The following is a 12,351-nucleotide window of genomic DNA, read 5'->3' on the forward strand; positions in this document are numbered from 1 at the left end:
TATTGAGAGCCCTGGTATTAACCGGCTGTGTTCCTGTCTGCAGGGATAGAGCTGTGTCTGCCGGGATGCCGTTTCTCTATGACCATGGTGGCAAACTTCGTGGCGTTGGCGGGGCAGTTGCTCATGCCGGGACTGGCAGTCCTCTGTCGCGACTGGCAGATTCTGCAAGCAGTCGTGATCGCCCCTCTCTTACTCATGCTGTCCTACATCTGGTAAGCTACTGTGCCTTGGATGTTGTGTTTGACTGTGCTTAAAACCAAAAATGAGTTTACAGTGACTCTGAAATTGCAAGTGCACTCAAGACTTCAGCTGCTGAAAAAAAAGACATTGCACGACTTTATTACTGCACAGATAATGCAGAACCACATTAACACATCAGAAGGATCATATATAATAATAGTGTTTTTATAGTAGTCTTGCAACAGATAAAACATAAATGCACAAAAATAGAACACCTCTAACAATAATAATCATACATTTCCATGCATTATTTCACTCAAAAACAGTGTTTTTTGGTACTGAGGCCATTGTAAAAATGCATTATTTACTATCAGGAACGATTATTATATTCTGTGCCCAAACTCGGGTTGCCATAATAATGCAAGTAATTTAACTGGTGACATGCTTTGTGTAAAATAAAACAGCTTTATAAAACCTCTAAAATTGCATATCGTCTCATGTAAGTATGCAAATGAACTTTAGTAGTAATGGTAGTAAAAAGTAGTAAATGGAATAAGATCAATGCTGTGACAAAATGCTTTGTGAAATACTTTCACATCGAAACATGATCCCGTTGTTTTACTAGGTGGTGTCTAGGTCATTCTTGCATTTGGTTATTAATGGGAAAAGGTGAAGAACCACCATCATGTCTTTCCTGTCAAACTACGATGTGTATATATATATGTATTTATTTTTTAATTTTTATTATCCCATTCAATGTATTTTATAAAACGGAGAGTTCTGATTGGCTGAGCCGCGTTCAAAGCTGTTGTAAATTACTCTACAAACACACACCTTTGTTTACTTCTGTGTGTTGCTCGGCAACCACTTTGTTGGAACCACACCTGTTTCTGAGGAACTACATTGTTCGGTGGAAGAATACTGTTTTATTGTCTTGTAATAATCTTTGTTAATTGTCCAACTTGTTTCACTTTGTTTGTGCCTCAAAGATGGCTTTGCTGTCGACATGGCTTTAAAAATATACAAACAATGTCAATGTATTTGTGTACTCTATGTGAAATTTAACAGTTTTCTACTTTACATAACAAATATTTTAACAAAATTAAGATACTGTGATAGTAGAAGGATTTTGTCTTTATATGAGACTTGGAAAAACTACTGCAGATCAACAAATGTTCCCTTTATTCTTTAAACGTTAAACTTTATTCTAATTATGTAAGTATAAAGATTTTAGCCTGATTACACAAGAGAAACTTCAGTATATTCTTCCACTGGGTTCCAGGTCTTATGGGTTCTTCTGGTAATGAAAAATAAGAAGATATCACTCTGCAAAAGAAGCACTCAAACTGTGTCAGATTCCTTTGTTGTGATGTCAAACCTCTCGTATTAATGACGCTGGTGATGATTAATGATGATGGAATGGGATATAAGTCATGAAATAAACCCTAGTGTATTACTCACTTTAAATCTAGGTATGACCAAAGTGTTTTTACAAGGTGTCTTTTAGGTCGTACAGAATTAACACATGGATATTTATTAAAAGGTGAAGAACCACCATCATCGTGCCTTTCTTGTGAAACTAAAATTATATTATTAGATAGTACTGTTTTGATGTAAATAGACAACGGTTTTATTCAGCGGTGTGTCTGACTGATTTATTGTATCACCTGATTTTTGTCTCGTGTACATCTGAAATGTCTTTAATAACCTTTTGTTATTTTGTAAACCTTGCATAATTGATTCAAATATCACCATGAAATAGCCTTTATGCTGGCATGGGGTTAAAAAGGGAATAAATACTGTTAATAAATAATTGTGTAAGTTGCTTTGTTTCGTTGTTTTAGTTCTTTATTTAAAAGTGTTTAGCAGAATTAGATTAGATTAGTCTCTGTAGTTTGATATGATGTTATCGTAATATAGTAAAGTATATCTGTTTCATTCGTCAGGATTTTCCCGGAGTCTCTGCGCTGGCTGCTTGTGACGCAGCAGTACAGTCGCTCCAAATGGATCATGGAGCGCGTCGCCAAGAAGAACAACATCAGCCTCGAGGAGGACGCAGAGGAGCTCATGACAGGTAACAAACACTCCACTTTTATCATGTGCAGAAATATGATTAGGTTTAGAACTTACAGCTTTAATATAACAACCAGAAGTTTAAGAAACGATTTGAAACATTTGAAAAATGCATGCTGCAAAGAACCATCGCAAAATGACATAAAACTATCACAACCAACCTCTCATTTTAAAAAAAACTATCTGTATAGAATTATTTTTAGGTTTAGATACAGCAATGCAAACTAGATTTTTAACATCCTCAAAATACAAACTGTTGGTGCTTCAGATTCTGTGGACAATAAAGTGCATCAGAAATAATTCTGAAATGTTTTAGGGCTTTCAAAGAAAGGTTGACATGAGGTTCTATGTCTTATTTTTTCCAAACTCTGACAGTGAGTAGATGGTCTTGTTTGCAATAAACATTTATTTCTACACCTAACTTCATGGCTTCCCTTACCAGACTCAATTGCTCTTGTGTTTAATCCACACAAATGAGTGTGAGATACTGGCCTGTAAAGCCATGTTATGTTTGATTCATGCTCATGATATGATGTATTATGAACAGTTACAATTAAATTACAGAACTCAAGAATCTGGAATATGAATTTGAAGAATACAGACTTCTTGTTAAAATCATTGAAGGCAATGTCATCCCTTTTGTTATCCCATAAACCTATTTTATTTTTGTGAAATGTTTGATAAAGCTGTCTGTTTTCAGAGCTAAACCAAGCCCTGTCAAAGCAACCCAAGAAGACATGCATTGTGAAGATGGTTGGCACAAGGAACCTGTGGAAGAATATAGTAGTGCTCTGCATCAACTCGTAAATATCTTCATATCATGCATAGGATACTTATTAATCAAAAACATTCTGATGATTTTAAAGCGCTAGTTCACCCCAAAATGTCAATTCTGCCATTTCCTCACCCTCATTTCCAAAACCAAAACATAGAAAATCCAATAATGTCATAAAGGCGTCATAAAATGAATGATTCCTTATGAACTAAATTGAATTAAAGACTTGTGAAGACATTTGCTTTCTTTTTCTTTCTTTCAGTTTTAATGAATATTAATCTTTAGTAAGGGAAAGAATTGTTACATATACTCAGATCCTCAAAATATTTGTGTGTGTGTGTGTTCGGGTCATTTTGGACCCGGGTATGCATGGGTGTACCATTACCTGTCAGAAATATGTTCTGTAAATCCATCTATAATGATCTTGTTAAAATGCTTTTTGTGTGTGTTGCTCAAGTTTAATTTGAAATTCAAAACTGTAAATTGTTTTCACATTCACTCATTAATGAGAAGTTGCTATTCAGACACAATACGGAATTATGACAAATGCAAAAAGATCTGGAATGTACTATAAGGGTTAATTCTTTTTTGGGGGTTTTAAAGACAACATCTTTGGGGGTTTTGGAAAGTCACGAGAGTGAGTCAAAGATGGCAGTATTTTCATTTTAGAATAAACTGTGCCTTTAACTCTGGGCGTCCAAAAACCCTGTTTGTCTCCGTCTTTCAGACTGACAGGTTATGGGATACACCACTGCTTTGCACGCAGTCTGACGGAAGACCAGCAGACCTCCATCTTCAATAATTTCTATATCAAGTACTACACCATGGGGGGCACTGCTGTGGCATCATGTGTGGCGCTCTGTCCTGCCGTGGGTCTGATGGGGCGGCGCGGGGGTCTCCTCGTGTTTATGATCATCACAGCCCTGGCCTCTCTCCTTCAGCTCGGCCTGCTAAACCGTGAGAGAACACACGAATCACAAACACCCAATCGAGCAGAATCACTGTCACATCATTTAATTGCTTCAACACATCTGAGTTTCTGTCGGAGGATCTGGCATGAGGCATGAAGCAGATTGTGTACAACAGGTTTCCCAGCAGAGTTTAGATAATGTTGATATTTAAGAGGCTTTAGAATTGTGTCTCTGGAGCACAAACGCAGTCTGAAGTCTCTGGGGTATATTTGTAGCAATAGCCAAAAATACATTGTATAGGTCAAAATTATAGATTTTTATTTTATGCCAAATGTCGTTAGGATATTAAGTTCCATGAAGATATTATGTACATTTCCTACCGTAAATATATCAAAACGTAATTTTTGATCAGTAATATGCATTGCTAAGAATTCATTTGGACAAATTTAAAGATGATTTTCTCAATATTTAAATTTTTTGCACCCTCAGATTCCAGATTTTCAAATAGTTGTATCTCAGACAAATATTGTCCTCCTAACAAACCAAACATCAATGAAAAATCCAAATAAAATTGACCCTTATCACTGGTTTTGTGGTACAGTGTCACTAATGTTATAAGAATATGATACAGTGGGATCTATAGGGTTAAGCAGCTCCTATCTGGTGTGCATGTAAACACTGTGAATGTATCTTGACCTCAAAGGCTGATCATTGATGTTTGCATGCGGTGCACATAACTACAGCACTTGACCATCCCGAGAGGACACATGACAGCATGTCTGTTCATACTACACGCATGCATTCCCTACATAGAACAAACCTTTTTAACGCTCACTAAGTACCTATAGTACCTACTGTACTCTGACAGGATGTGATTTTGGACACAAAAGAATCTGATTGGTTTATTTATGTCCTGAGACGTGAAAGATTTTTTGCTCCAGAATTGCTTCCCTAAAAAAATTGCTCTCCAGTAATAAAATGCTGTTAAACCTGTTGTTAAACCACCAGACTTATGGTTAATAAATGACAGAAAAGCATATTAATGATAGGGCTTCTCTGGATTTCATCCCTGATAGTATGAAGAATACCGAGTTTTATATTTGTTTTTTTAAACACGCATGCATGTATTTCATTACTAGCCTTGAGCTGCAAACTACTTTAGTTTCTCATTTGTTGTTTGTTTTTTTCCCTCGACGTGATGCGTCCATGATGAATGAAGTGGTGGGGAAGTACAGTGCTCACCTGAATATAGGTAAAGTATAAACACTATGCTATCTATGCAATTTTCTCTTTATTGCTGTGTATAATAAAAAACACAATAATAATGTGTAAAACACTGGTGCTCTCAAAAACTTTCTCTTTGTGTGTGTGTGTGTGTTGTCTTTTTGCAAACATGAAATCAACCAATGCAATGAGTTTGGGTATATACTATATAAACTATTAGATAGGCTATTAGTGACAGCAATCAGCAGTTTGTATTTATAGCGTTTATATTGTATGTAGCGTCCAACAGCAGTGCACAAGCTAGCGGTGCCATCTAGTGACTGTGCAGAACACCCTTAGCATCTTAGCCAGGGTCCACTCCGCATGCATGTGAATAAATATCTGTGTTTGTGAGTAAATGAAAAGGTGATACTCACGGGTTCGGCGATAACTGGCCATATGTTTCAGATCGAATCGTGGCACTGTTTATTTACACATGAGCGGCTCGTAATCCACTACTGTCCTTAGTGGTATTTGGGGAAAAAAAAGCCTTCACCCCTTCATGTCAGGTTTCAAAGTACTTAATTTGAAAGTTACATTTAATTTTGTGGGCTTGTACATTGGACACAGAAAATAATTTAAAATAAAAACATTAAACAAATAAAATTTCAAAAAACATCATTACATGAACATTTGGTGGAAACATTTTTTATGAGCTATACACCAGTTTTATATTGTGCTGCTTATGTGGTGTTTCTTTTGGAGAGAGAAAATTAGTAAATGACTCACCATGTTGTTTTTCTCACTTCCCACAGACAACTCTGCAACGCTGAACTCCAACTTTTCAATGGCTTTCTCCATCATTGGCATGTTCTCCTCCCACGCTGTCAGCAACCTAAGCATCTTTTTTTGTGCTGAAATCACCCCAACTGTGATTAGGTGAGCTAAATAACACGGACGACTTTTAAGATTATGGGAAAAAATCAAAAAGGTCATAGATCTTTATTGTTTGTATTGTAGTGTAATTTGCATGCAGTTTGTAAATCTGGGTGTTGCTTTTTGTGGATATTTTATTCCAATTATGCCAGATGATAAAATGTGCCTAAAGAACCCTTGATTCTTAAAGTGCCCCTATTATGGGTTATAAACGGTTCATATTTTGGTTTCGGGAGTCCCCAACAAAAGGTTGACTTGCATGCAAGGTCAAAAAACACTTTCATTTTCTTATAATATGCACTTATTTGTTACCTTACTTGCTCAATGATTCGCTCAGCGATTCATTTTTCCAAAAACACATATTTTGCGTGACGCTAATCTGCAATGATTGGTCCGATTGGTCGATTTCATTTCCATTTCTTAATAAAAGCAGCATTTGTAAGTGCAGTACTGCTTTGTTTACAGCCATTACCAGTGGTGTATTGAAATGAAGTTACAATGAGTACTTGAGTTTTTATATTTCAGCCAACTTTTACTTTAACTTTTACTTTGTTCACAGTGTTGATTGATTGATTCATTGATTCACTCATTAACACAATCAAATGTTTTGTTTCTGAAGTAATATTCTAAATGTTGACTTCAATTTCTACCAAAGTCATTTTCTGGTAAGATTATGATGAGTATGGCTTTATACACCACTGGCCGTTAACGGGGAAACAGCTATTTTATTGCTGCAAAAGCTCCATGCTACAAATGAATTTGCATTTTCATTCAGACCATCATGAAAATCAAGTTTTCCCAGGTCTACACACGCAACAAGTGGGCAGGCAACATGCTAATATTTTATGTTGAATGTCAACATGAAACGGCTTGGGATTCATTGTAAAAACAACTTGTTGTCGACTCTTTATTTTGCGAGACACGGTGCACTTTTAGATTTAAAACTTTGCAGGATGTTTTCATTCACGTAGAGCTGTGTTACACACTGCATGAAAAGTAATTTTCAAGAATCCATAATAGGGGCATTTTAAGGCTAGTGTTTTGATCAATGTAATTTCCTTGTTTGTACCTTTGTGTGTTGTGTAGGGGTGGTGGTCTAGGCCTCGTCCTGGCCAGTGCTGGTTTTGGCATGCTGACGGCACCCATCATGGAGCTACATAACCAGAAAGGATATTTTCTGCATCACATCATTTTCGCCTGCTGCACTCTTATTTGCATCATTTGCATCTTGCTGCTGCCCGAGACTCGCAATCGGCCGCTTCCAGAAACGTTAGCAGATGGTGAATGCTACACCCGCCAACCGTTACTGCCGCCTCGAAAGCCCGGCGAGCAACTTCTTCTGCTGACCAAGTCTGAGAGCCGTGAGTATGCAAGGGTAGGCGATACACCTCTCCACGAAGCAGCTGCCACTGCTATTTCTACTATGGACTCTACTGCCTCATCCGCCGTCGATCTTCAGATTCTCATGGATGCCCCCATCCAGCAAGTGACCGGCCAGGCACAGATATTCAGTATGAAGTCACTGACTTCTACCCAAGAGCCAGATGAAATCCAGCAAGAGTATCCCAGATCTGCATCCATGCCGGGAACCTCTGCCTCATCTGTAGAGCATCCTCTCCTTGCCTCTATCCCAAACACTTCAACCCCAATCGCTATTAATTACATTCAAACACCTAAACCAGAATCTCCCTCTGTTCGTCCTTCTTCAACTGTGGAAACTCCTTCGATCACCGATCCCACACTTGAGTCCCCTACCTCTTCCGATCTCCAAACTCCTTCACTTTTAGACATAGGTACACCAGCTGCTGAATTCCCCTTGACTTTTGCTAATGATATGGCCTCTTTAGGTCCCACCCAAACCTTTCCTCTCGGCACATCCACTGGACAGTCACCCACTCCACCTTTAAACAACAACACTCCCTCTTCCTCAATAGACTCTACCATTCACCTAGTCGCTGAAATTCTGCCCTTTTCCCCAACAGAACTGTCTTTACCACCAATACCAGACCAGTCTGGTCAAGTCAATGCCATCCCAGCTCAATCCTTTTCCTCGCCCATAGATCCCGGCTCTCCATTGTTACATTTAGTCGCCCAACCTGCTATTAACTCCATAGAATCTGGCCCCACTTCACCATCCATATTGGAGCCAACCTTAAATAATGGTACTACTCTTCTTGCCAGTGTGGATTCAGCTGCACCTTACGCCACAACCACTGACTCTGTTACAGAATCCAGCCAACCACTTATGACGAACTTGACTGTTTCCTCACCTATTGACTCAGGTACACCTTCAGACGTTGACTTGCCCATCACAGAAACAAACACTGCCAATGGGGAGACGTCTTCATGATGGACTCGTTTGCTCTTTAAGACTTGGTGGGCGGCCTTATTATCAAGAAGAGATTCTTGTCATGGGGGCTCATGCCAGTCATTGTTTGAAGTATTTTTATTTTCCAGCAGCCATGACGCTAGAATGGCAATGCAAGGAGAAGGTATGAAAGGATTTGACTGAAAGGGAACAACCATAAGGGTTGATGCTCAAAGGGTTTTTACTCTGCACTGGTTTCAATGACTTAAACAGCCTTCTTAGGGGCCGTTCACACAGAGAGCGTTTTTCTATTCCAAGGCGCTATTTGCCATTGTTTTCCTATGTAAAGATGGTTGACTTGATATGTCCCGCCCTCTCTTCCTGTTTCAGTTGAAATTACATCACCACATAGAATAAAGTTGCGTGTTCAAGGCACTTCAGGTGATCTTTAAGATGCATGCAGTGCTGCTCGTCAATGTCAGGTCCAAAACAGCCGACCACTTTAGACGACCCCAGAGGCAGGGCAAGAGTTGACAGTATCAAGTTGGCATGGCAAGTTGTTTAATTTGATGGAAGCATTGCAGAGGAGGAATTTTGTTCTGCACCATTTTCTAAGTTTTTAGATGTAAAGACACATTCTGTGTGAACGGCCCCTTACTGTGGTGCCAGTAACTGCTTTTTGGGCAGCTAGATCCAAATTTCCATGTGTTATCATTGAGCTTGTGTTATTACGAACACTAAGACCAGTAGTGACAAGTTCCCACTCTGGAATTTCATATAGTCTAGTAATTACTAAAATCTGCTTGTTTGATGGTAATGAAAAACAGGTAGGATCACATTAGTCAAATGTGATTAATTCTGAATCATTTTCTCTCAATTATGTGATTGTAATTAAGTCTACTAAATTTAGCGATATTCAGGTGGGAACACGGCATCTGTTAAGTCCAGTATCAAAGGGAATTTCTCCAAAGCCCAAACACTGTATATTTAACACTGGGAATGTTTGCCAATGTGTTTTGAAGTGTAAGGTAAATACCTCTATGAATTAGGTGTCGAAGAAACACCAGTTTCTGTGTTCAAAAGAATAAGTGCAGACAGATATGCATATTTCCAAACCCGATGTAACATAGTCACTACACAGAGACTGCTCAAAATGGTATTTGTATGGTATGTTTTATTAAGCTAATGTGTTTTTTTAAGCTAATCACTAAATTATGGGGTAATTTTGAGGAATACAGATGATGTACTTCATGGCTGTGTGTCTTAACCACAATACACTCAATCAAGTGTATGCAACAGATGTATTGTGAATGTGAAAACTTTTGTAATTTATGCTATTGTGGTACTGATGTACAGTGGTACTGACTGCTTGAAAAAAAAGATTTTAGGTTACTATGTCTGTATCAATGAGTGTATGCCCATTGGTATTTTGTTACCATGTCTGTGGCACTTTATTGTTCACAGTATAAAAAAAAAAGAAAAGAAAAAAAAAAGCATGTGAACATGAAAAAAATGAAGCTTTCAATGACTGACATTGAAGTAATGAGAACAAATAATAATTGAAGGAATGACTACAATTGTCATCTTTCATTTGTGGTACATGTATACCCTCAGCAATAATATATTTAAAATGTGCGACACATGCCATGAGTTTAAAACATTTCAGATTTTTTACATTGTTAAAAATCAGTCGAAAATACTAATATTTAATACAAATTAATTACCCTAAAATATGGTATCATGTGGGTGTTCTTATTCATAAGTCTGGCTGAAACAATAAATTTCGGACATGTACTTGGCACCAGACGTAACATTACTTTGGATAAAATGAAAAGAATGTTTTTCGATGATTGTGGCATATTCTTAATCATTCCAGCTAATATTCAGTTTCGTTATACTTTCAATAAATAGTATTATTGCCCTGAAGTATGTAAAATTTGTAGAAAGGTTTTTGATTATTTTTGTCATTTTTCGAGTTATGCCAAAGACGGGGCATTTTCTTCTCAAATATACCACGGCTTTCTTCTGCTGTATCTTGTGACCTGCTTTAGCTTTTGCTACTGTTGTTACATTTGGTATTTACACATTATGAGTGATGATGAGTCTTTCATTGTCAAGCATGTTACAACAAAACAACAATCTGAAAAGAAAAATCAAACTTTTAGATTTGCAGTCACAATGTGACTTGTTAGCATGATTTGGCTTTGAGATTTGTCCAAACTGTATGAAGGAATACAAATACAAATCAGCATTTAATTAAACTGATTTCCTAGCCAAGATTTTGGAGAAAGATAACAATATTTAACACAAGTGTGCAAAAACTGACATGAATCTCCAGCCAGTGCATGCTTAACATGAGCGCTTTTATTGTTACTCTTAATAATCAATATTTCTGAGAGCATTAGTTTCACCTTCAGTGATTGTGCCATTGAACCACATGAGTTTCAAACATACGAAACTTGCTCAGCTAGATTGTGCAAACTGATGATTTTCCTGCTAGAATGCTTATTGCAGCAATGCTGAGAAAGAAATGCATACTTGCAATCTAAAGTGTCAAGATTGTAATTGAAGATTTGTGCTTGTGTTGCTAGAATTATTTGTGTTTGTTTACTTGGAGAAGGAATGTTTTGGGCCAGATCTCTTCCTGCACAACGATGAATTCTCAGCTCACTATTTGACACTAGACATTATGAATTATTAATTAAGGTCAAGATCAAAAACAACAAACCAGTTGGATAATTTGAACAGGTTAAATGCCGTAGTTCAAAATCTTAACAAAGCTATAATGTGACGACTCTTGCATACGCAACTCCTGCACAAAAGTCACCCGAATATGACAGTATTTCTTGGTTTCGGGTAGAATCACTTGACATGCCAGTCTTCTGCATACCGTGCGATGGTTGACCGTTAATAACAGAGAACAGGTGCAGTGTTTAACATCAGGTGCACTTCACATTTGCAGATCAATGTGACCCACATCAAACTGAGCTCTTTTAAAACTAGTAATCTGATCTGTCCAATATGTTAGAGCCAATGCAAACTCTTTTAAATTCAAATTTGCGATATCTTGAGTATATCTCATATACTTGAAAAAAAAGGGTATTTAATACAGGTATTCCCTCAGAAAGCAAGAAACTAGAATACTGAGGATGAATGTAAAAAAAAAGATTGTTTTGGGGTTTAATGTACATTTTCTAACAAATAATGCACATGTATATAAAGTCATATGTGTCGTCATGTGTTATTGAATAAAATATATTTATTGATATATTTATTGGTTTACTGATGAATGTGTAAATGTGCTGCCTGATCGAATACAGTCTACAGAATAATAATGCAGAATTATATAGTGAGGGACTGTCATGCATTGTCTTCACAGCCTTGGTTTAATCCACATTAAGTTCAATATGGCATCTAATATGACTATGGGTTTCAGGCACGTGACCTTTTTATTGCGGCCAGCATCTTTAGGACCTTGCGTAGCCTCACAACACTTCACTTCAAAACAATGGTATTTAAAAATAAATAAATAGATATTTTAGGACTAGTTCCTTATTTTCTGTCAAGCAAACTGCTGACTCCACTAAAGTCTAGTTAAAACTTAGGCCTACCAATTTGATGTTTGCTGAAATACTCTTGACATCCACCTCATACACAAACCCTTTCTGTACACTCGGGCCGTTTTCAGTTAAATTTTCACTTGCTACAGGTTTGTCCATCGGCCCGGCCTGGATGCCTTTCATCCGGATCAATTGGACCTGATGGGACAGCCGTAATTCACCGACACTGCCTCATCCAAGCCGGACTCGCCAGACTTAGCCCAGTTTCATTTACTACATGTACTGTGCTGTTCATTAAGATTTAATTTAAACTTGATACCGTTACCTAGACAAAACGTTTATTTAATTTCAATTATATAGATTATAATACATACATAACATATCAATAAACATCTCATTAACGGT

The 12,351-nt window shown here is 37.4% G+C and overlaps 1 protein-coding gene across 1 annotated transcript in view; it reads left to right on the forward strand.

The window, feature by feature from the left end:
• LOC113046130 (solute carrier family 22 member 23) overlaps positions 1-10,322 on the forward strand; it is a 31,009-nt gene extending 20,687 nt beyond the window's left edge. Inside the window, exons 4-10 of the mRNA XM_026207018.1 lie at positions 44-212; positions 2,127-2,254; positions 2,954-3,056; positions 3,756-3,985; positions 5,159-5,191; positions 5,958-6,081; positions 7,165-10,322. Of these exons, the coding sequence (XP_026062803.1) occupies positions 44-212; positions 2,127-2,254; positions 2,954-3,056; positions 3,756-3,985; positions 5,159-5,191; positions 5,958-6,081; positions 7,165-8,428 (2,051 nt within the window). The 3' untranslated portion in view covers positions 8,429-10,322. The remainder of the gene's footprint in view (positions 1-43; positions 213-2,126; positions 2,255-2,953; positions 3,057-3,755; positions 3,986-5,158; positions 5,192-5,957; positions 6,082-7,164) is intronic.
• Positions 10,323-12,351: the final 2,029 nt, after the last annotated feature.

Source organism: Carassius auratus, chromosome 27 (assembly GCF_003368295.1).
Source record: "Carassius auratus strain Wakin chromosome 27, ASM336829v1, whole genome shotgun sequence".
In the NCBI taxonomy this organism is placed as follows: domain Eukaryota; kingdom Metazoa; phylum Chordata; class Actinopteri; order Cypriniformes; family Cyprinidae; genus Carassius; species Carassius auratus.